The sequence below is a fragment of the Diabrotica virgifera genome, chromosome 6 (assembly GCF_917563875.1).
Source record: "Diabrotica virgifera virgifera chromosome 6, PGI_DIABVI_V3a".
NCBI lineage: Eukaryota > Metazoa > Arthropoda > Insecta > Coleoptera > Chrysomelidae > Diabrotica > Diabrotica virgifera.
The window spans coordinates 235,756,328-235,780,622 of record NC_065448.1 but is presented as its reverse complement, the minus strand read 5'-3'; the positions used below and the strand labels follow the sequence as shown (position 1 = coordinate 235,780,622).

The 24,295-nt window shown below is 32.3% G+C and overlaps 1 protein-coding gene across 1 annotated transcript in view; it reads right to left on the bottom strand.

Annotated features, from left to right (window-relative positions):
* LOC126886328 (zinc finger protein 208-like) overlaps nucleotides 1-24,295 on the bottom strand; it is a 118,609-nt gene that overhangs the window by 59,651 nt on the left and 34,663 nt on the right. The window contains exon 5 of the mRNA XM_050653201.1: nucleotides 8,608-9,741. Within this exon, the coding sequence (XP_050509158.1) occupies nucleotides 8,608-9,741 (1,134 nt within the window). The remainder of the gene's footprint in view (nucleotides 1-8,607; nucleotides 9,742-24,295) is intronic.

Below are 24,295 nucleotides of genomic sequence, written 5' to 3'. Positions count from 1 at the left end.
CCTAATGACAATTCACGGTAACAAACAAGCAAGGTGAATTATTTAAATATACAATAAAATGTTTTAATAATACTCATCTTACTCCTGAGGAAGACAAATCCAAAGACACAAAAATTATAATAAATATATTTACTAAAAACACTAATATATTCTTTTCACACCTTTTCTTGCACTGATATATTTATACATAACTTGAAAGATAGCAACTAAACGCCATTCGAGAACTCAATCGACTATAGGTGGCAGTGCAGTTGCATGAAAATGCCCGATGTAATTGGGATAACGCATTTTGATATAATTAATATTTTTATTGATGTAATTAATTAATATAAATAAATCATCCATTAAATGAACACACCAGACAAGCATTCAATCGACATTGATATATAGGTTAACGGATGTTTTGTTTAAATCTTCATCCCCATTCCTCTAGTTCAAAATAAGCGGCAGCACCCTCGCTTGAGTTCGCGAATACTGTCTGTGTGCGCATGCGCGCAGTATTATGAAATTTTATTAAATTATTAAAGAAGTATAACTTCAAAAAGATGGTGACGTCACTTCGCTCTGAATGGCACTCTGTCTATAATAATAAGTCTTAAATGTGCTTTAGACAAGGGCGGATCCAGGACCGATTTTCGGGAGGGGCCATTAACTTTTTTTGGGTATAGGTACCGGAGGGTCTGGGGGTAATTTTTAAAAATTAGGATTACAATAGTGAGTGTTAAGGCACTTTTCACACACTTTTGAGTACCATAGAGACATTCAAAACTTATAGTTATTAAAGTATTATTAAAGTACCGATTCTTACACATTTCTTCGGATCCATGTGCAGTTCTTTCAACAAGTTTAATACTATTTTTCCCCATGCTTCTACTGTCAGGCCTTGTTCTTCCCCTCTTTATAGATGATTTTCACTAATTATTTTTATATTCTCATAAGCGTCAATGAACTTGACAGTCTTCACGAATGTTGTTATTGTGAATGTATTTCAAATTTAGAGAAGGCTGTTCCACGTGGGATACGTCGATCATTTCGTCAAATATTACAGAGTAATAATTTGCACTTTGAACCTGATTCATTATTTGTTCAATTATTTCTGTACCACAACATGTTATCAATTGATTTTGACTGGTGCTACTAATGTATGTTGCTCGGGAAGATGCTGTGGATAGGTGTTGTTTAAGAGTCTTACCTTCTGATGCGAGTTTAAACCTTAACAATTCCTCTCATTGCTAGGTCCAGCATCTTTGTCTAGAAGCAGAAGGCTATCATCACGATGGCCTCTTAGAGAAATATTTTGTCGACCTAAGAATACTATAGATGCTACTATTGGTCTTTCTCTATTTTCTTGTATCTGTTTAGACCCCTGAGAGTCTATCTGGTTAATGACTGACTTTTGTGGGTTGCGATAACTTTGTAGAATATCCAGCCCAACCTGAACGCAATCCTTGTGTATGATGTTTTTTCATGGGTTTGTATGGCTCCGTCTTTGACTATGAGTTTGGCGAAACATGTTAAAGGTTTCGTTGCAAGGCTTAAGGCCATCATCCCTTTATTATGACCATATTTTTCGTTATAAAAATAGAACGCAATACTTGTAAAACAATCCCCTTTGACTGTGCGAAAGTACCAACCAATTCCTTTGTTCTAAGAGCTGGTGACCCAAGTAATGCTTCATTTCTTTTCTATTCTTTATGTGTACAGAATATGGAAATTGATAAGATTTTGATGGCTGCCAAGGTCGTTCTAAAAATTGACACTTTGTAAAATTATTAACATTTTGATTTGCAAAATATCCTGTCATTCTTGAAGCTTTCGTTACTGATTTTGTTCAATTCTAGTTCATAAAACATATTAATCTCCTGTTTTATACATACCTATATATGTGTTTGAAACTAAAAACATTTGAACTGCAAATATTTAAATTTATATTTTTTTAAATTCTCGGCCCTGAATCCGCCCTTGGCTTTAGATCATTTTAGTTGCATTTATTTGTAATTTGGTTTTGTACAAGGATTAATTCAACATTTTTACTGGAATAATCGATATGCTTCATTTCTGTTGTGTTTTGAAGTGTGTAATGCGAAATAATCATGATAAAGTTCAGTTTTATTGGTTACCATCAGTGCTACATTTTAGGCAGAAAACCACTGATCTAAATAAGTTATGATTTGAGAGACAAAAAAAATGGTTAAATTTAATAATAAACTTATAAAATTTCCTATAATAATGCTAAATAAGTAAAAGGGTACCTACAAACAACATCTGGTATTGTCTGCCAACAACTTTCGAAAATAATCACTTATCTTTATTTATTTACTGTTTAAAACTAAATAAAGTGGTTGCAAGTACTTCTACAACTAAAAACTACACAAAATCAACAACAAAATGTTCTCAAAATACAACTAGAAAACTATTGAAGTAGTAAAAATTTAAAGAAACGCAATGTCAAAAAAAAAACAATAAAATACGTTAATTCGTGGAGCCTGACGTGGACTAAGAAACCTTTTGTCTAAGAATCTAAATAGGCCACTTTTTGGACGACAGCATTTTGTTTCTACATTTTACAATTTGAACTACTGCTGACGTAATCAATATCTACACCCCCTTCCCATGCCATCAAAAATAGGCAAAGCAAAGACCCTTATAAGCTATAATGCTTTACGTAATTCTTGAACAGCTTCTATAGGTAAATACAGGGGTGGTCAACTAAGGTTGGCAGAACGGAAACACAGCATTTGGGTTTAAAACTTTTATTTTTCGCACTTTTAAAAATCGTTGCAATTCAAAAATTAATTCCAACATTACATACATTCATAAACACAGAGCAACTGCAATAATTAAAAATAACAATAAAATAAATTAAAACATTTGCTCACCACTAAATAGTGCAGTCACTGAAGGTGGATATGAGCTATTACCTCCGATTTCGATTTGCATGAAAATTGGTGAGTGGTTAGGGGGCGTTCAAGTAATACGTAACGTGATTTTTGAAGATATTTGACCCCCCCCCACTCCCACCTACCTAACGTATGGTAATAGGGCGTTCACGTATTACCTAACGCAATTTTTGAAGATTTTTGACCCCCCCCCCCCCCAACCTGCGTTACGTAATACTTGAATGGCCCCTTAGAGGATATCTCATGGAACAAAGGTGACATGGTGATAACTTGCGCTTTTACCCTGGGGGTGAAAATTATTTTATTAAAAATAACCCCATAATTCGAGAAAGGGACAAATTCTAAGCAAAATTTGTCATATAAGGTTATTAAAATAAATCAAAACATTTCGAGTTATTAAACATCAAAGATTTTAATTTTTCGTGAGAAAAATGCTTGTTTTAACCGATTTTTCATAAATAACTCAAAAAAAACTATAGATTTGTACAAAAAAAGTTATTACAGTAAAACCTCGATAGAACGGACCTCTATTTACCGGACTTCGGATATAACGGACAAAAATCAGATCAAATGTAAAAAAAATTTGAATGCAAAAAAATTTGAAAAATCGAATTCTAGAAGGAAAAACAACAAGGACAGGATCTCGGCATTGCTTTGTGCTAACGCCGATCGATCGCATGGATTGACTACTATAATAATTGTTGGTATGACTACTATAATTGTATGTTTTGTCAAAAATACGTCGCTTATTCAACCCATGAATTAGTGAATAATTTTGTAAACCAAATGAGTATATTGCAGAAGGTTTTTTGATGAAGTAGAAAAGTAAAAAAGTAGGGAACAAAACTTTATTCCTTTTTTAAATTAAAGATGTGTACACCGTATCTAAATACAGTAGGTACCTGTATATAGATACAGGTACAAATAAACTTTTTATCAATCAAAATAATTTTTGATTGATTTGAAAGTCAATTACAAGGGCTATTACGTCGAATTACGTCGAATTTATATTTCTAAACTCCTTACTTTTTTAAAAATAAAACGTTAAATGGTCTCGGTTACATGGTTCTCACAGCAAAATTTAAGCTTTAAACGTTTCTATCTCGGTTATTTTTTACCCTAGAGAAATAGTAAAAACGGTAAGATATTTGGTATAAAAAAACACTAAAATTTAGTTGTGTATCATTTTTTACGCATATTGAGTATTTTTGGAGTTGTTATCAAAAGAAAATGAAAATTACAATAGTTTTAAAAATTCTGATTTTCTTAAATTATATCTTTTTTTTTTCAAAAATATGCGTTCTAAACCGGTCAAAATTGTTGAAATCATTACTTATACTAATTAAAGAAATCCGTGTAACGATTACTATAAATTTTAATTTTTGTGGAAATGGCGTATGTTTTATTTTTCACTTTTTCCTAAAGAATTCGAAAGGGTTCTCTTATTTTCATCATAACTTGTTTAATGTTGATGCTATTAACTTCTTCTGGAGCTCATTTGATATGTATTCCGAAGTACTTTGAGAAGTGCATAGAAGGTATATTTTATAAAATGCATCGTTTTCCCGTTATTTAAGCTTGAATACTTAGATTTGAGTACTCGTCGGAAAAAATATACATTCAATTACCCTTAACTCACTTTCAAGTAACATTAGTTTAGTTTTTTAAATATTGAGTGTAATCAATTTTTTATTATCTACAAATTTGGTAATAATAACTTTTTTGTAAAAGCTTATAGTTTTTGAGTTATACGTGAAAAACAGCTTTAAAAACATACATTTTTTACGAAAAAATAAAATTTTTGATTTGTAATAAGTTAAAAAGTATTGATTTATATTAATAACTTTATATAACAAATTTTGCTTAGAATTTGTCCCCCTATCGATTTATGGTATTATTTTTAATAAAATAATTTTCACCTCCGAGAGAAGGGGTGACATCCACCCCCAGGGTAAAAGCGCAAGTTGACATTATGTCACCTTTGTTCCTTGAGGTATTCTCTAACTACTCACCAATTTCCATGAAAATAGATGGAGGTTCAATGAAATCTGAGGCGAAAACCTTCAGGGACTGCACTATAAAACCACAATACTAAAATAATAACTAAAATAATAACAATAATAATAATAATCATCAAATATCAAATTTTTTGAATATTATACGAGGTATGTCAAAAAGTTTGAATTTCACTCAAGAGTGAAAAGTTCTTTGTTATTAAAAACTATATTCTAATATGCAATTACATCCTTCTAATTGAATAATTTTTTTTTAATTATGGATAACTCTTTTATTATTAATTTTACGAAAAAAGTGATTCTTAATAAAAAGTTCTGGCTGGTCTAAAACCTAAAATACAACCATCTTATATCAAATTTTATCAATTTTATAGGAGGTATGTCAAAAAAGATAAATTTAGATCAAAAGTAAAGTACCTTTATAGTTCAGAATATTTCAATTAGAAGGATGTAATTACATACTGAAACATAGTTTTTAATTTTAAATAACTTTTCATAATAACAATTTTCGATATTGTGAAAAATAAACGTATTTTACTCCTGAGCGAAATTAATATTTTTTGACATACCTCGTATAAAATTGATAAAATTTGACATACGATGATTGTATTTTAGGTTTTAGACCATGCAGAACTTTTTATTAAGAATCACTTTTTTTCGTAAAATTAATAAAAAAAAGAGTTATCTGAATTTAAATAACTGGAAATAATGTTATCCATAATTTTTCAAAATTTTTTTTTCAATTAGAAGGATGTAATTGCATACTAGAATATAGTTTTTAATTCCAAACAACTTTTCCTAATAGGAATTTTCAATATTGTGAAAAATAAAGCTACTTTACTTTTGAGTGAAATTCAAACTTTTTGACATACCTCGTATAATATTCAAAAAATTTAATATTTGATGGTTAAATCTTAGGTTTTGGACCATGCAGAGCTTTTTATGAAGAATACCTTTTTTTCGTAAAATTAATAACAAAAAAGTTTTCCATATGGATACAACTTACAGGGACATACTGTATAATCTATCTGTAGAGTAGGTGTATGGTTTAGACATAATAATTTTCAGAAATCTTCTTTGTATGATTTCTAGTGGGAGAATGTGTGTTTTCAGGGCGCTTCCCCAAGCCAGTATACCATAACGGAGATGACTTTCTACTAGTCCGTAATATACAGGGTGTAACAAAAATACAGGTCATAAATTTATTCACATATTCTGGGACCAAAAATAGTTCGATTGAACCTAACTTACCTTTGTACAAATGTGCACATAAAAAAAGTTACAGCCCTTTGAAGTTAAAAAATGAAAATCGATTTTTCCCAATATATCGAAAACTACTATAGCTTTTTTATTGAAAATGGACATGTGGCCTTATTACGGCAGTAGTATTTTAAGACAAAATTTTAGTGGAATTTGGAAACCCCTCAAAAATTTTATAGGGGTTTTGTTCCTTTAAACCCCCCCAAACTCTTGTATACGTTCCAATTTAATTATTATTATAGTACCATTAGTTAAACACAATGTTTTAAAAACTTTTTTGCCTCTTGGTACTTTTTCGAAAAATCAGTTTTTATCGAGATATTTTGAATATTTGTCAAATCCACCACATATTTGTATATGGTTAAGTACGATTATGGACACTTTGTAATTATATGAAAATTTATTTATGATTTACATTTTTAGGTATATTTTGAATCATATTAAAAAGAAGCCACATCTCGATAAACGGTGCCTTATCGAAAAAATACAAAGAGGCAAAAAAGTTTTAAAAAGACTGTGTTTAACTAATGGTACCGCAGTAATAGTTTAATCGGAACGTACACAAACATTTGGGGGGTTTAAAGGCACAAAACCCCCATAAATTTTGTATGTAAACGTATTAAAAAAGAAGCCGCATCTCGATAAAAACTGCCTTATCGAAAAAATACTAAGTTGAAAATATTAAGTTTAACTAATGATACCACAATAATAAATTAATTGGCACGTACACAAAAGTTTGGGGGGGTTTAAGGGAACAAAATCCCATCAAATTTTTAGGGGGTGCACAAATTTCACTACAGTTTTTCTTTAAGATGTTCATGTCATAAGAATGCCACATGCCTATTTTCAATAAAAAACCTCTAATAGTTTTCGATATATTCGAGAAAATCGATTTTCATTTTGTAACTTCAAAGGGCTGTAACTTTTTTTATGTGCATATTTGTACTAAGGTAAGTTAGGTTCATTCGAACTATTTTTGGTCCCAGAATATGTACTTTAATTTATGACCTGTATTTTTGTTACACCCTGTAGTGTGCGAAGGTATATATTAGGTATGTGTTTTTTAAGATGTTTAAACTTATACAGGATAAACTGTAGCTTTTTAATGATATATTTAATGTGAAAGTCCCATTTTAGATGTGTATCTATAAAAACTCTTAGATATTTAACATTTGCTACGGGTTTAATATAAAAATTTTGTTTATTATGTGATATTTGAAGGGGTTTGAAAAGATCAGTGGTCAAGTTAGTGTTAAATATTATTGATATTTAAAAGCACGCGCTGCTTTTAATATCTCAGATTTAAAAAATGTATCTCGAAAATTTTCGAGCATTTTATATAAAAGAACCGCTACTGCAAGTACAAAACATTAAAAAACATTTACAGTATTCAATTATTACAACTTTTACAATAGTTTTTTATTCTACTGTATACATAATATAAAATATTATACTCGTACTGCCGAGCGATGCATTTTATCCAAGCCGGTCCTGTGCGACGCTCTTGAGAGAGCAATCAAGAACTGACAAAGACCGACAACCCTGTGCGTGTATTCTCCATAAGAAACTTATTGCCTATCTTGACCGTACTGCAATTTCGGTGTGAATTTCTCTATAGAAACCACAACGGGCGACCATGGCCCTCCATGGGCTGTCAGCGGTCACCGATGATGATGAAGGTCTATCTCAAGTGTGGACTCTCATATGCTGATTTAAAGTTGATTTTTCAGCAAACTGCTTACTACAAATTTCACATTTATAAGGTGATTCACCAGTGTGAATTCTTGTATGCACCCTTAAATTAACTTTTTGAGTAAACTGCTTACTACAAATTTCACATTTATAAGGTGTTTCACCAGTGTGAATTCTCATATGACCCTTAATCACCTCGTTTATAAAATTGCTTAGTACAAATTTCACATTCAAAAGGTTTTTCACCAGTGTGAAATCGTTTATGAATATTTAAATTACTAATTTGCGTAAACTGCTTACTACAAATTTCACATTTATAAGGTTTTTCACCAATGTGAATTCTCATATGAATCTTTAAAATACCTTTTTCAGTAAAATGTTTACTACAAATTTCACATTTATAAGGTGTTTCACCAGTGTGAAATTTCATAATGTGTGTATAAATTACTTTTTACAGTAAACCGCTTACTACAATTTTCACATTCATAATGTTTTTCACCACTGTGAATTCTTGTATGCTTCTTTAAACTACCTTTTTCAGTAAAATGCTTACTACAAATTTCACATTTATAAGGTTTTTCACCCGTGTGAACTTTCATATGATAACTTAGATGACCAAACTGCTTACTACAAATTTCACATTTATAAGGTGTTTCACTAATGTGAATTCTCATATGACACTTTAAATCACCTTTTTGAGTAAACAGCTTACCACAAATTTCACATTTATAAGGTTTTTCACCAGTGTGAACTTTCATACTTTTCAATTTCACATTTATAAGGTGTTTCACTAGTGTGAATTCTCATATGACTCTTTAAATCACCTTTTTGAGTAAACAGCTTACAACAAATTTCACATTTATAAGGTTTTTCACCAGTGTGAACTTTCATATGATACTTGAAACCACTTAGATGGCCAAACTGCTTACTACAAATTTCACATTTATAAGGTGTTTCACCAGTGTGAATTCTCATATGACCCTTTAAATCACCTCGTTTATAAAATTGCTTAGTACAAATTTCACATTCAAAAGGTTTTTCACCAGTGTGAAATCGTTTATGAATATTTAAATTACTACTTTGCGTAAACTGCTTACTACAAATTTCACATTTATAAGGTTTTTCACCACTGTGAATTCTTGTATGCTTCTTTAAACTACCTTTTTCAGTAAAATGCTTACTACAAATTTCACATTTATAAGGTTTGTCACCACTGTGAATTCTCATATGCATCTTTAAAATACCTTTTTCAGTAAAATGTTTACTACAAATTTCACATTTATAAGGTGTTTCACCAGTGTGAAATTTCATATGTGTGTATAAATTACTTTTTACAGTAAACCGCTTACTACAAATTTCACATTCATAATGTTTTTCACCACTGTGAATTCTTGTATGCTTCTTTAAACTACCTTTTTCAGTAAAATGCTTACTACAAATTTCACATTTATAAGGTTTGTCACCAGTGTGAAATCTTTTATGAGTATTTAAATTACTAAATTGAGTAAACTGCTTACTACAAATTTCACATTTATAAGGTCTTTCACCACTGTGAATTGTCATATGGCGCTTTAAATCACCTTTTTCAGTAAAATGCTTTATACAAATTTCACATTTATAAGGTTTTTCACCACTGTGAATTTTAAAATGCATCTTTAAATTACTTTTTGTAGTAAATAGCTTACTACAAATTTCACATTCATAAGGTTTTTCACCAGTGTGAATACTCATATGCACCTTTAAATTACCCTTTCTAGTAAACAGCTTACTACAAATTGCACATTCATATGGAGTTTCACCAGTTTTCAAATCTACTTTGGGAGAATTTAACAGTTTGGTAACTGCAACTTGCATTGTACTATCCTGTGGAGCACCTAAAATAAAGACCAAATTATAAGAATTTGTTTTTTAATAAAAGAAAATATATGAGGGGTCTAACTACAACACTCACATTCTCCGTTTTTGTGAATTATAACAAATTGCAAAGAAACTGTAAAAACTATGTTTCAAGTTTATTGTTCAATTTTTCACATGTAAAAAATATTATTATATTTTGGATGGGCCATGTTGAATGGATGTTGGAAACTGAAACACCAAAAAAAAATAATGAGACAGACACCAGTAGGGAGAAGGTCAAAGAGAAGACCCAAACTTAGATACATGGAACAAGATCTGAAAACACTTAAGATTACCCACTGGAAGAACAAAGCAAGGAACAGAACAGGGGCCTGATTCTAATTCATTTCGACGTCGCAATTTAATTTCGACTCCGCCATGACAGTTGCAATTTATAGCGATTCTTATTAATTTCGATATTAGTTACAACTGGGGATATTAACCTTATCATGTTGACACTGCTCAGAATTTGGGTTGGTCCTCCTGTTTATTGGATTTATTGGCTATGCAACCACCGCAACGTTTGTTGATAGTCTGGGCAGATTATCGAAAAAATGTCATTTTTGGGAAAAGTTGTTTACCAGCTATTTTATTGCTAAAATCGAATCTTAAGATTGCATATATTAGTAATATGGGGTATGACAAGTCCGCAGAAAGTGTGTTATTTGAGTTATAAACAAATTAGCACTCCTAAATCTTCTTTTTTCAATTAGTGCTCTGTAACTCCTAAGATTTTTCCTTTAAACCAAAAACACTCAAATAAAAATTCACCGTAATTTAGTTCTGCACAAAGTTTTTTGAAGATATTCTTCTTTAGCGACGAATCGATTGAGGGTAAAATTGTACATTTACCGCGCGCCTGCGCACACTGACAGTATGTAGTTCTGACAGTATGTAGTTCATTGCTAATCTTTCAAGATAGGTATGTATGTATCTGTAACCGTGCAAATAAGTCATTAAAAGAATATATTAGTGGTTTTAGGAAATGTATTATTTATTATAATTCTTGTGTTTTTGGATTATTAAAATATTATGTAAGCATAACATTTTTACACTATATGTCGCCGTGTTGTGTAATTATATCCGAAACTTACATGTCTATCTCTAGCGCCTCGATGGAGTAGTTAGAAATGCGTTAGCACTGAGATTGGAAGGTTGCGGGTTCAATTCCCGGGCGATTCATATTTTTTTTTTATTTTTGGTTGTTTTAATAAAAATTTTTTGAAAGTGGTAGATAAGAAAGTTAGTTTGATTTTTAAATAAAATACAAATAACCTTTTAAGTATATTTACTTCGTTTAAATTACCTATTATATAATAGAAGAATATCTTCTTACGTGCGTACATAGTACACACACATTCTTCTTTTCCTATTTCCTTCAACAAAAATTTTCCTCGGAAAATCCGAGTTTTCCCAAAAAAATCTGCAATTTTCATTTAAAATTTTAGGGAAGTAATTATTAATCAATAATTAAATAAATTGGTGACATGAAAGATTTTTATAGTAGATTATATATTAGGAGACCGGCGACAATCTAACCAATAGTTTAGCAATAATTAAAATGGTAATTAAAAAAATTCGGTCCAAATAATAACCAGAAAGATTATGATACACCAGAATAACTATGATTTTCGTATAAAAAAGCACTATACCTATTCAATGTACTTTACAGAATTGAAATTGGACTATTTGAGCAGTCTCAGGAATGTTATAAAGAAACAATTTTTTAGCTTATAAACAAATAGAAACCCTCAGAAAATATCAGATTAAATTAAATTAAGTTAACGGCTTAGTGGAAAAGGGAACGGCTACTGTACCCTTTTCGAAGAAAAAAAATTGAATTGTGAGTAGTGGTTCCAGGTATAACCAAGGACCAGGCAACACTCCTTATGGAAAAGTGGTCCCGGTCAAATTTGATGAAAGTTTGGTGAATGATACTTCTTGATGTGTAGATTAAAAAAGTCCATGGCACCTGGGTCTGAATAACTACTATTCTCGAGTTAAAGCCTTCTGAAATTATTGGAATCGGGTGCTCGGTTTACGTTAAGTGCACTAATTTACGGTCAAGTGAACGAAAATATTTATTATTAGAAGAAGAGAAACTCATGTTCTTCATACATACTTGCGTGTTGTATATGAATTTGTGGTCAAAAATAGTCGGATCGTATTTTAGTCTTAAGAAAACCTCCGAAAAGTCTTCAGAAAACTAAAGAAGTGCGGTATAAAATGTGCTGCTAGATCGATATAAGCATTATCATGTTTTCATGAATGCTTCTCAGTTATGCAATGCCAGCAAAACTGCAGTTCGGCTTTATCTTTAGAAAACTACTGAACAGTGGCGGATCTAGGGCGGATAGGGGTAATTCCACCGGTAACATGTTCCAGAAATAACGGAATAACTTTATTTAACGAAAATGAACGAGATGGAGCCATCAAAGCACATTTATAACCAAAGAGTGGGGAGTGTGACGAAAAGACGTAAGCCCAGAGCACGGGCGCCCATATAAAAATTTTTAGGGAGGTGGCAAACGTGAAGACGTTGCACATTATATTTTGTATACTTTGAATAACCATATACAGTATGTCCCTGTAAGTTGTATCCATATGGAAAACTTTTTTATTATTAATTTTACGAAAAAAAGTTATTCTTTATAAAAAGCTCTGCATGGTCCAAAACCTCAGATTTAACCATCAAATATAATTTTTTTTGAATATTATACGAGGTATGTCAAAAAGTTTGAATTTCACTCAAGAGTAAAGTAGCTTTATTTTTCACAATATTGAAAATTGCTATTATGAAAAATTGTTTGGAATTAAAAACTGTATTCTAGTATGCAATTACATCCTTCTAATTGAAAAAAAAATTTTTGAAAAATTATGGATAACTCATTATTTTTTCAGTTATTTCAATTCTAATAACTCTTTTATTATTAATTTTACGAAAAAAAGTGATTCTTAATAAAAAGTTCTGGATGGCCTAAAACTTAAAATACAACCATCTTATATAAAATTTTATTAATTTTATACGAGGTATGTCAAAAAAGATAAATTTAGATCAAAAGTAAAGTACCTTTATAGTTCAGAATATTTCAATTAGAAGGATGTAACGCACCCGAAAAGCCAGGGGGTCACGGCCCCCTGCCCATAGGTATGGGCGCCCATGGCCCAGAGTACGATTTAAGGACCAGAGAAGATGAGTTACGGGTGTTAAGAGTACGAAATTAGAAAACCAAGGCGGAGGATAAAATGGAATGGAAGCTGATTCTCGAACAGAACTAGGCGTCCACCAGGGGTTCTACAGCCAATGATGATGAGCTTTTTAATACAAAATATTATGGAGAATAATTTTGTAGGGTTATTTTTATAACACATAAAAGACTTTACGATTGGGATATATCAAATTAAACTGGCACCATCTTGCATACAAGATAAAATAATAAGAGAAAATGACGAAGAGTTTCAAATTGATGAGAGTATGGATGAACCGGCATTCATAAGAGTTCGAATATTTTCTAGGTTTCGGCAAGCTACAAAACACCAAGTATTCATTTCCTATACGGTTGATGAAGATAATGATGAAGATGAGCCTGTAGAAGAACCGATTAACGGGTACTACTGTACCTGTCAATCTGGTGCGAGAACTGTAGGTACTTGTGCTCATATCACCAGTGTGTTATGGTTTTTAGGCTTTGCAAAACATCAACCCAATGTTAAGTATCCTGATAGGTCGTTAGTTAACACGACGTATGATGCATCTAACCGAAATCGGCAAAATGTTAACATACGAATAGTCGAAGATGATTTAAACCCGATTTTTCCATAGACAATTGTAATTAATATTTAGGATTTACAAACTACCATTTACTTTGTTTTTTTTTTGTTTTGAAATCAAGTCCATGTTCTCTACCTGTCTTATATCTGATATATGGCACAAGTTATATGTCAACTAATGCATTTTTTTATATTTCAACAATTTTTTCTTTAATTATTCTGGAACATGTTACGAGTGGAATTACCACCATCTCACCTAGATCCGCCACTGTTCAATAGTTTTCCAAAGATAAGGCGGAACTGTAGTTTTGCTGGTATTCCATAACTGAGAAGCATTCATGAAAACATGATAACGCTTATATCGATCTAACAGCACCTTTTATACCACACTTCTTTAGTTTTCTGAAGACTTTTCGGAGGTTTTCTTAAGATTAAAATACGATCCAACTATGTTTGACCACAAATTCATATACAACACGCAAGAATGTATGAAGACCATGAGTTTCTCTTCTTCTAATAATAAATATTTTCGTTCACTTGACCTAAATTAGTGCACTTAACGTAAACCGAGCACGCGAATCCAATAACTTCAGAAGGCTGTATCTCGAAAATAGTAGTTATTCAGACCCAGGTGCCATGGACTTTTTTAATCTACACATCAAGAAGTATCATTGACCAAACTTTCATCAAATTTGACCAGGACCACTTTTCCATAAGGAGTGTTGCCTGGTCCTTTGACTGGTATTTGCGACAGAGTTATAAACAACAGGATTTCAATTTTTGAACCATTACTTTTTTATTCCGGTCCTCTTTGTACATACAAATTTTCATATCTTCAAGACACTCATAACAAAAAAGATTTATGTCACCAAGTTATTTACTTTTTGATAAATAATTACTTCCCTAAAATTTTAGTTGAAAATTAAAGATTTTGTTTGGAAAACCCGAATTTTCCGAGGAAAATTTCCGCCGAAGGAAATAAAAAAAAAATATCTATGTGCAGAATTAAATTACAGTGAATTTTTATGCGAGTGTTTTTGGTTTAACGTTAAAATCTTCTGAGTTACAGAGCAATAATTGAAAAAATATTTCGGAGCGCTAATTTGGTTATAAACCAAATAGCACACTTTCTGCAAACTTTGCATAGCTATATTACTAATATATGAAATCTTAACATTTGATTCCAGCAATAAAATAGCTGGTACATAATTTTCCTTGTTTTATACTAATTTTCCCAGATTATTACCTTACATCTTTCATTGAGTTGATAATTCACATTGTGAACATTCTCAATTATTATACATATTTCTAATTTAATACTATTCTATCTAATTCTTCCAAAACCAGCAAATTTCCATAAAACCCAGCCATATTAATACCTTTTGCTTTAGTTTTCCTTGCAAGAAACAAACAAAACACATCTAAACTAAACCTAACCTCGCTTTCGGCCATTCATTCATGTCCGTGTCACAATAATTTCGACTCAAAATTATAATATCAACCACTTTTTGGGAGACGCAGAATGGAAGAAAATCCTAGAACAAGCCAGCACCCAAAAAGGGTTGTCAAGGTACTGATGATGATGAATGGTACTTTTCAGTAGTGATATAAAATACAGATTGGTCCTTTTAAAATTACTGAGAAAATAATGTACTTGTGTTTTGAATCATCCCATGTTCGATATACCTAAAGAAAATTAGCAATATCAATCATTTTTTAAAATTTTGACAATAAATAAAAAAATATGGCATCCATAAAACATTGCCGTTGTGCTTATTTTTATTTATACAGGGTGTTGAACTTGTTACTATTTTCATATAAAATTGGTTATAACTTTGTAAATACTCTGTATAACATTAGGTTCGTTCCAAGACGACACATTTGTACGATCCCTTGAACCGCCACGAAATCGATTGGACTGTTTTAATGCGCAGAATCGCCCTTGAACGGTTTTCTTTCGATCCCGAACCGATTACCGGTACGTAACCCTCTTGGAACGTATTTGTGTACCATTTCAAGTTCGAGTTGCGCCTGAGCCATTTTCAGTTCGAGTACCACAGACCCACTAGTAGTTTGATAGATGGTTATAAATTAATATTTCTAACATGTTCATTAAACATCACTTCAACTTCAAAATCTTCCTCAGAATCGATATCTGACATAAAATCGTTGTCTTATATGAAAAAAATATAAATTATCTTTAAATATTTTTTTAAGATTAACTTGAAAAAAAAAGAATTAATAATTATTTAAACGGAAATCAAGAATCACAGGTACTAATAGCGTAAATTGTGGATTATTCAATTATTGAATCATCAGCTGATCTCATAGCAGTGACCAGTAAAAATGAAAACAATCCTAACTGCGCAAGTCAGTACAAATGGTTTCTGCTTGAAGGTATGTATCAAAAGGGCCGTTCAGTTACCGATTTCGAAGCGGTACATGGATCGCTTGGAACAACACAGTGTACGATACAAATCATCGTTCATGTTCGCTTGGAACGCATTTTTTATAATGCGCATGACGAGGGCAGTACGAAGGACGGTTTTCATGTCACTTGGAACGCGCCTATTACAAACCTTTATATTTTTGTGATGGAGAAGTCACCAGGATTTCGAATATAAAATACAGGGTGTTCCCCTACAAAATACTAGCGAGGCAAGCCCTAGAATACACACCACATGGCAAGAGAAGACCAGGTAGACCCGTAGAAACGTGGAAAAGAAGTGTGGACAAAGAAATTAATGCTATTGGGAAAACCTGGGCAGAAATAAAGATTAGTGCAAAGGATAGGACAGAATGGAGGCAGACAGTTCACGCCCTATGCTCCGCATGGAGTGAAGAGGAATAAGTAAGTAAGTAAGCAAGCTCAAAGTTGGCTACAATTTTTGTTATTAACTTTTATTACTACCCATTACTATAGCGGATCTACGAAGCTTTATCACACTAATCAATCACCCTGTATATATAGGCCGTCCGCTATAACCTTTCCCATGCGGTACGATTCACTTTCAATCAAATTAAGTCAAAACATAAAGTGAAACGTACGCCAATGTGTGTAGTATATAGTATACAGCAGCGATTCTCAATCTTTTTGAGTCATGTACCACCAAATAATTTTTATTTTTTTTTTGGTATTACCTATAACTGAAATACCTATCTAGCTAGGCCATCTAATTAACTACAATAGTGCCAATAGTGGTGTTGATTTTGGCTGTTTTGAGTTTTGTGTACCACCTCAACTAATGGAATGTATACTGAATTCGCTATATCGAGATTCACTTTGACACTGACGTTAGTAATTTCTTTTTTGGTAAATTCAGTTGTCAGAAGTGACTGGAAATTACTACACACCCAACGCACCTACTCATAGCCAATATTATTGATAGTAAACAGACATAAAAATAACGTAAACCTTACGCCAATCAATAATTATTTATTTACACCATTATAATGTATTGATAACAAATGAGAAAATTATTTATTGTACAAAATAAAAATATTTTGTAGAAATAAACTCCTCAAAATTTTATGAGATTAGTAGACACTCCCACTATTTCTAATAATTCTTCTTTTTTTAATGAAAGATTAAGTTGATTTTATCAGTTAATAGGGTGAGGTAGGAATTTTTGTGTTGTATGTTTCCTATTCCGAATGTGTCAAAAAAAAATCTCACGAGAGCGAATGCAGTATACCACCAGTGGTACATGTACGACAGATTGAAAACCGCTGGTATACAGTATTGGGACCGTGCAAGTTCGGCAAAGCGACCCCTATTTCTACGCTCTGCAACTTTATTCGCACTTTTAATTATATTGTCCAATTATATTAGTCCTGGTTACTGGATAATTGTCAAAGCCATAGCCCAAAAAAATAATAATAAGAAAAAATAAGATTCAGGTTATGTTATAAAAACGTGTAGTATAATTTAGTATTCTTTTGTCATTGTATATTTTATTGATTGTTTTGTCATTCAAATTAATTCTACTGTCAAGTTTTATGTGAATAAAAGCCTAATTCTGTAAAAGGCATTTTTACTACAATTTTATTCACATAAATATACCAAATATACAATGGAGAAGTACTTTAGACCAGATAAACTAGAGGCTGATCCAAACTCCCAAACTGCCGCCAAAGAATTTAAACACTGGTACGAAACATTTAAGAATTTTTTGGAAAGCAATAAATCTACAGAAAAATCGCTAGAAGATAAAGACAAGTAAATACATGCTTTTAATCAATTTTGTCTCACATTCAGTATATGATTACATAAGCGAAGCAAAAACATACATTTCTGCTATCAAAATTTTGGAAGAATTGTATATTAAACCTGCAAATGAGATTTACGCAAGACATGTTCTAGCTACAAGAAAACAACAAATAAACGAATCTATAGATCAGTATGCACAACAGTTAAAGCTTTTGGCTAAAAATTGTAATTTTAAAGCAGTTTCTTCAGAAGAAAATAGAAATGACTATATTCGTGATGCTTTTATTAATGGTCTCATTCAATCTTATATACGTCAAAGATTACTAGAGTTTAGTTCTTTATATTTGGACGAAGCATTATCTAAATCTAGATCTTTAGAAGATTCTCAAAAACAATCTGATACATATAATGCAGCATTAAATAATATAGCATCTTGTAGTCATCCAAATTCAGAACAAACTACTTTAGCTTCTGTTCAAACAAAACCTGGTCAGACTTGTTATTTTTGTGGACATCCAAGACATCCTCGATCTGTATGTCCAGCAAGGGCTGCTACTTGCCAAAACTGTCATAAAATGGGACACTGGTTTAAAATGTGCATGCAATCAAAGAAAAGTCAAACGAGATCAACTTATGCATCTACAATGGTAATCGCTTCTTCAATGGAAACACCTCAATCGCTTTCAAAATGTATAGCCAAAGTAACAGTTAACCAAGTTGATGCCAACGCTTTAATAGACACTGGAAGCTCAGATACTTTTTTAGATCATGAATTCACTACTGAAAATAAGCTTAAAATTTTTCCAATACAAGGGGTCCAAGTTTCTATGGCATCTATGTCATTCTCAGCTAATATTCAAGGCTATTGTTTAATAAATATTCAGATTGATAAAGAAAAATATGATCAAACAAAAGTTTTAGTTTTATCCAATCTTTGTACAGATGTGATTTTGGGTCAAGATATTATGAAACAACATGAAAGTTTAGAAGTCAAATTTGGAGGACCAAGAAGACCTCTTAAGATATGCTGTCTTACTGAAGCTAAAATTAAGCCACCTTCGTTGTTTGCCAATTTAACAGAAAATTGTCACCCTATTGCTACTAAATCTCGCAGGCATTCACAGGAAGATGAAGAATTTATTAAACAAGAAATAAAACGTCTCCTTAAAGAAGAAATTATTGAAGAAAGTAAATCACCTTGGAGGGCCCAAGTGTTGGTAACTAAAAACGAAAATCATAAACGTCGGATGGTAGTTGATTACTCTCAAATAATAAATAGATTCACATTACTTGATGCTTATCCGTTGCCGAATATTGATTCACTGGTGTCTAAGATATCAAAATATAAAATTTTTAGCTCAATTGATTTAAAATACGCATATCATCAAATACCAATTTACGAATCTGACAAACCATTTACAGCTTTCGAGGCAAGTGGATGCCTTTACCAATTCCGTCGTATTCCTTTTGGGGTTACCAATGGAGTATCATGTTTTCAGAGAGCCATTGATTCTATCATAAAAAAAGAAAATCTACAAGGTGTTTACGCTTATTTAGATGATGTAACAGTTGGTGGTGAGGATCAAGATAGACATGATTTAAATTTACAGAATTTTTTAAATGCTGTTAAAAAATATGGGTTAAGTCACTACAATCAAAAAATTATAAATATTTTGGGATATACAATAGAAAACTCTACAATGAAACCTGATCCAGACAGATTGAAGCCTCTACTAAATTTACCAGTTCCGAATGATTCTAAAAGTCTTCAGAGGGCACTTGGAATGTTTTCACATTACTCAAAATGGGTTAATAATTTTTCAGCAAAAATTAGAGGTCTTATAGATTGCAAGAAATTTCCATTAGGTCCGGAATTGGTATTTGCTTTTGAGGAATTGAGAACTGATATAGCTAATGCACTTCTATGGACAATTGATGAAAAAGAAATTCTCATTGTTGAAACTGATGCTTCTGAATTTGCTATTGCTGCCACTCTGAGTCAATCTGGAAGACCCGTTGCTTTTTTCTCACGTACCCTTACAGATTCTGAACGAAAACATTCTGCAATTGAAAAAGAAGCATATGCTTGCGTTGAAGCATTGAAAAAATGGAGACACTATCTTTTAGGAAGACAATTCAATCTAATCACAGATCAAAAATCAGTTTCGTTCATGTTTAATACAAACCATACAAGTAAAATCAAAAATGAAAAAATTTTGCGTTGGCGTTTGGAGCTTTCTTGTTTTAAATGATATTATCTATCGTCCAGGAAAGGCTAATGATGCAGCTGATGCACTATCAAGAATATGCAATAATATAAATAATACAAGCAAGTTATATCAATTACATTCAGATTTATCGCATCCTGGGATTACTCGTATGCACCATTTTGTAAAAATTCGAAATTTACCTTATTCTTTAGATGAAATTATAAAGTCATTAGTCAAGTTAAACAGTGTTTTTTGATCTCTGCTCGAATTATTGGATTTAAAGTGGTTTAAACTTATCCAAAATTTTCGTTCTTTTTGTGTATTGTTCTTCAAATGTATCTACATTCATTGAGGTGATTAATTTTCTTGTTTTTGTTTGCAAGTCCAATCAATATTTGATAATATTATTTCATCTATTGTGTATACTCCTTATAAAAAGCTACTAATTAAGCCAAAAAAAGTGCCAACTGATAAGAACTTAATTGAGGTGATAGGTTTATTAGTCCAGGAATATTAGCACTGATATACTCATATTATATTAGCCCAGTGAAATTGGCATTATGGCTGCAAATAAGTGTTCAAAGTGCAATGAAGATATCAGTGATAAATCAGTGGCTTGTGACAGCTGTCATATTATTCTTCATCCGACCGAAGGATGTACTGGCTTAAGTGCTTCTGAACTTCGAGCTGTTGTAATCCAGAAGAGAACGTTGTTCTACTTTTGTTCTGATTGCCGACTGTCATTCAAAAGTGTGCCCAAAATTCTAAGAGAAGTTGAAAACCTGAAGTGCGAAGTCACCTTACTCAAAGCTGAAATCCAGATGCTAAAAGATAACAAGAGTAACTTTCCAATAACCGATGACATCATAAATGAGCTACACGAACGCCAAAAAAGGTCAAATAATTTACTTATCTTCAATCTCCCAGAACCATCAACCTTAACTGAGGATATTAATCAAATAAAAACACTTTTATCTGGAGCGAGTGAAGGTGCGGTAAGTGTCAACAGTAAACATATCTTTCGTTTTGGGAAGAAGAATAAAAACGGACATAGACCAATTAAAGTCGTTCTTTCCTCGGCTCGCGAAGTGCATCAAATCTTAAGAAACAAAGTTAAATTAGGCCAGGCAAATAAAATATTTTTCCTATCTGATCAAACTCCCTGTCAGAAAAAGCAACTCGATTCAGTGAAAAACGAACTTAGAGTGCGTCAACAGGCTGGTGAGCAAAATTTAACTATTAAATACTTCAACAATACACCGAAAATCTGTAAAAAAAACTAAAACCGGGCAGCCCTATACTTTATTACCAAAATGTTAGAGGACTAAGAACTAAACTGTCTGACCTCAGCTTGAATGTCAGCAACTGTTCCTATGATATCATTATCTTAACTGAAACCTGGCTCACACCTGAAATTACGGATGCTGAACTTGGGCTTCTCAACTACAACATCTACAGAACTGACCGCTCTAAGGACTCCAGTGTCTTCAGTAGAGGTGGGGGAGTGTTGATTGCCATTAAGAACTCAATTCCTTCTTATCAAATTCAGTCTGATCCTTCGATTGAACAGTTGTTTGTTCTCTTTAATAACAAATCTATAATCGGTACAGTATATTTTCCACCTAAATCTATAGCTACTTTATACCAATCGTACTTTGAACAGCTTATCACTATAAGCGAGCAATATGATAGAGCAAACCTTTTTCTATTGGGTGATTTTAATCTTCCATCTGCAGTTTGGGATGTCGATGATTATTGTTCCGTTGCTTCTCCTCAGCCTACAGCTACACAATCTGAAGCTGATTCTATTGAAACTATATCCAATATCTGTGCTTTTTTCAATCTCTTCCAGACCAACGAAATAATCAACGATAGAGGAGTTACGCTTGATCTCATTTTATCTCCATTGGGTATTGATGTATTGAAGGCTATCGACACTTTAATTCCAGTGGACACACATCATCCTCCGCTTGAATGCAGTTTGCCACTCAAAATCACAAATGATCATTTATCTGGTGAAGAGTATTATTATGACTTTGTTCATGCTGACTATGCAGCAATTCGTTCATCCCTTCAAGCAATTAATTGGGATGGTGCACTTCAAGGAAAAGTACTCTCTGACATGGTTTCTGTATTTTACGACATTTTTTATTCCATCATTGATCGTTTTGTTCCGCTAAAAAAAATCTGTGATAAGAAATATCCATGCTGGTACTCCTCTGAGCTGAAGAAGTTGCTTCACGAGAAGAAATCAGTGCACAAGATATATAAGAGCACAAGGTGTCCAGAAAGTTATGCAGCATTTAGTAACTTAAGAACTAGATGTAAATTTTTATCAAGACAGTGTTATGCTGATTACATTCAACGTACCGAACATTCTATTGTTAATAACGTTAAATCCTTTTGGAAATTTGTAAGTAGTAAAAGGGAAAATAACGCTATACCTAATACAATGACTCTTGGAGATCGTACTGCCTTCAATGGAACTGATATTGCTAATCTTTTTGCTAACCAATTCTCTTCCGTCTATACTAACCAATCCTTACATCCGCATGTAACCCAGATTTCACCTTTGGTTAATGTGTCTAATTATCAGTTTATGTGTCTAACAAAGGTCCTGGTCCTGATGGAATTCCCCCCACTTTCCTTAAAACATTCAGCTTCATTCTATCGCGCCCACTTTTTTATATATTTAATAAGTCTTTATCAACAGGGGAATTTCCAGACTACTGGAAAAACTCTTATGTCACTCCAATATATAAATCAGGTCGAAAATCGGATATAGGTAACTATCGTCCCATTTGTATTCTTAGTGCTATTCCTAAAGTTTTTGAGAGCATTATTTCCGATTATTTAAGTTATGACTTCTCGCCAATTATAGGGGCCCAACAATTTGGATTTACATCCAAAAAATCAGCAGAATTGGGTCTCATAACATATGTTGATTTTTTGACAGATGCTCTTGAGAGGGGTTTACAAGTTGACTCTGTGTATACTGACTTTTCCAAAGCTTTCGACAAAGTTAATCATGAGCTCTTGATTCATAAACTTTATTTATACGGAGTTGATGGCCTTATATTGAAGTGGCTCAAGAGCTATCTTACGCAAAGATCGCAAATTGTCAGGGTTAATCATCACTATTCTCATACCATCTCTGTTAACTCAGGTGTACCACAAGGATCACACTTGGGACCTCTGTTGTTTAATATATTTATCAATGATCTAATACCCTGTTTCCAAGTAAGTGAAACTTTGTTATTCGCTGATGATTTAAAATGTTTTAAAATAATCACATCTGAGGCTGATTCACTTAGTCTACAAGGTGATATTGATCGCCTATCCAACTGGTGTATGCAAAATGGTATGTGTTTGAATGCATCCAAATGCCATATTCTTCGTTTCCACCGAACTCATCATCCAATCATCTTCGAATATAGTATAAATAATCTGACCTTACATTCTGCCTCTGAAACTAGGGATCTAGGTGTGATCCTTGACTCCGCCCTTAGCTATAAATCACACATTTACAGTACAATACAGAAGTCTATGAAGATGCTTGGCTTTATAAAAAGAACTACTAGAGACTTTACAAACATCTCAGCTATTAAATCTCTTTATTTCTCCCTGGTTAGATCTCATTTCGATTACTGTCCCACAATTTGGTCCCCCTATTACTTTACTCATAAACTGAAGATTGAGGCTGTCCAACACAATTTTCTGAGATATACTGCCAGTAAGTTGCATGTATACTATGACTATTCTGTATTAGAGCGCATACTGAACTTACCTCCTTTTGAGGTACGCAGAAAACAAAGAGACTTAATTATTTTATTTAAAATTATCAACGGGCTGTGTAACTGCCCCGAACTTCTCTCCAAAATATCTCTATTTGTCCCCAGTCGTTCGACTAGGCAGGTGCAAACTTTTTATGTCTCTTTTCATAGATTCAATTATTCTTACAACACATTTATTCCTAGAACTCTTCGATTAGCTAACTCATTAAATAACCTCGAAATTTTTAATATATCAGTTTCCCGCTTTAAAAACCTAATTTCTTCCCTAACTTTTTAACTTTTTAATATTTTCGGCCAGAGCTTTTGTATTGTGATCAGTGTTACATGACCTGTATGTATTAGATAACTTAAAACCGTTATACCTTGCAACATTTCCGAATTGATTTAGGTGATATCTTTTGTTTGTAATTGTACTGACCAAATGTTATCCTATTCTTTTTTTTTCTTTTTTGTAACTGTATTACTCACAGAGTTATTTTTTCTCAAACCACTTGGTTATATGTTATATTACGATAGTTTATGTTATATAATTGGTTAACATTAATGT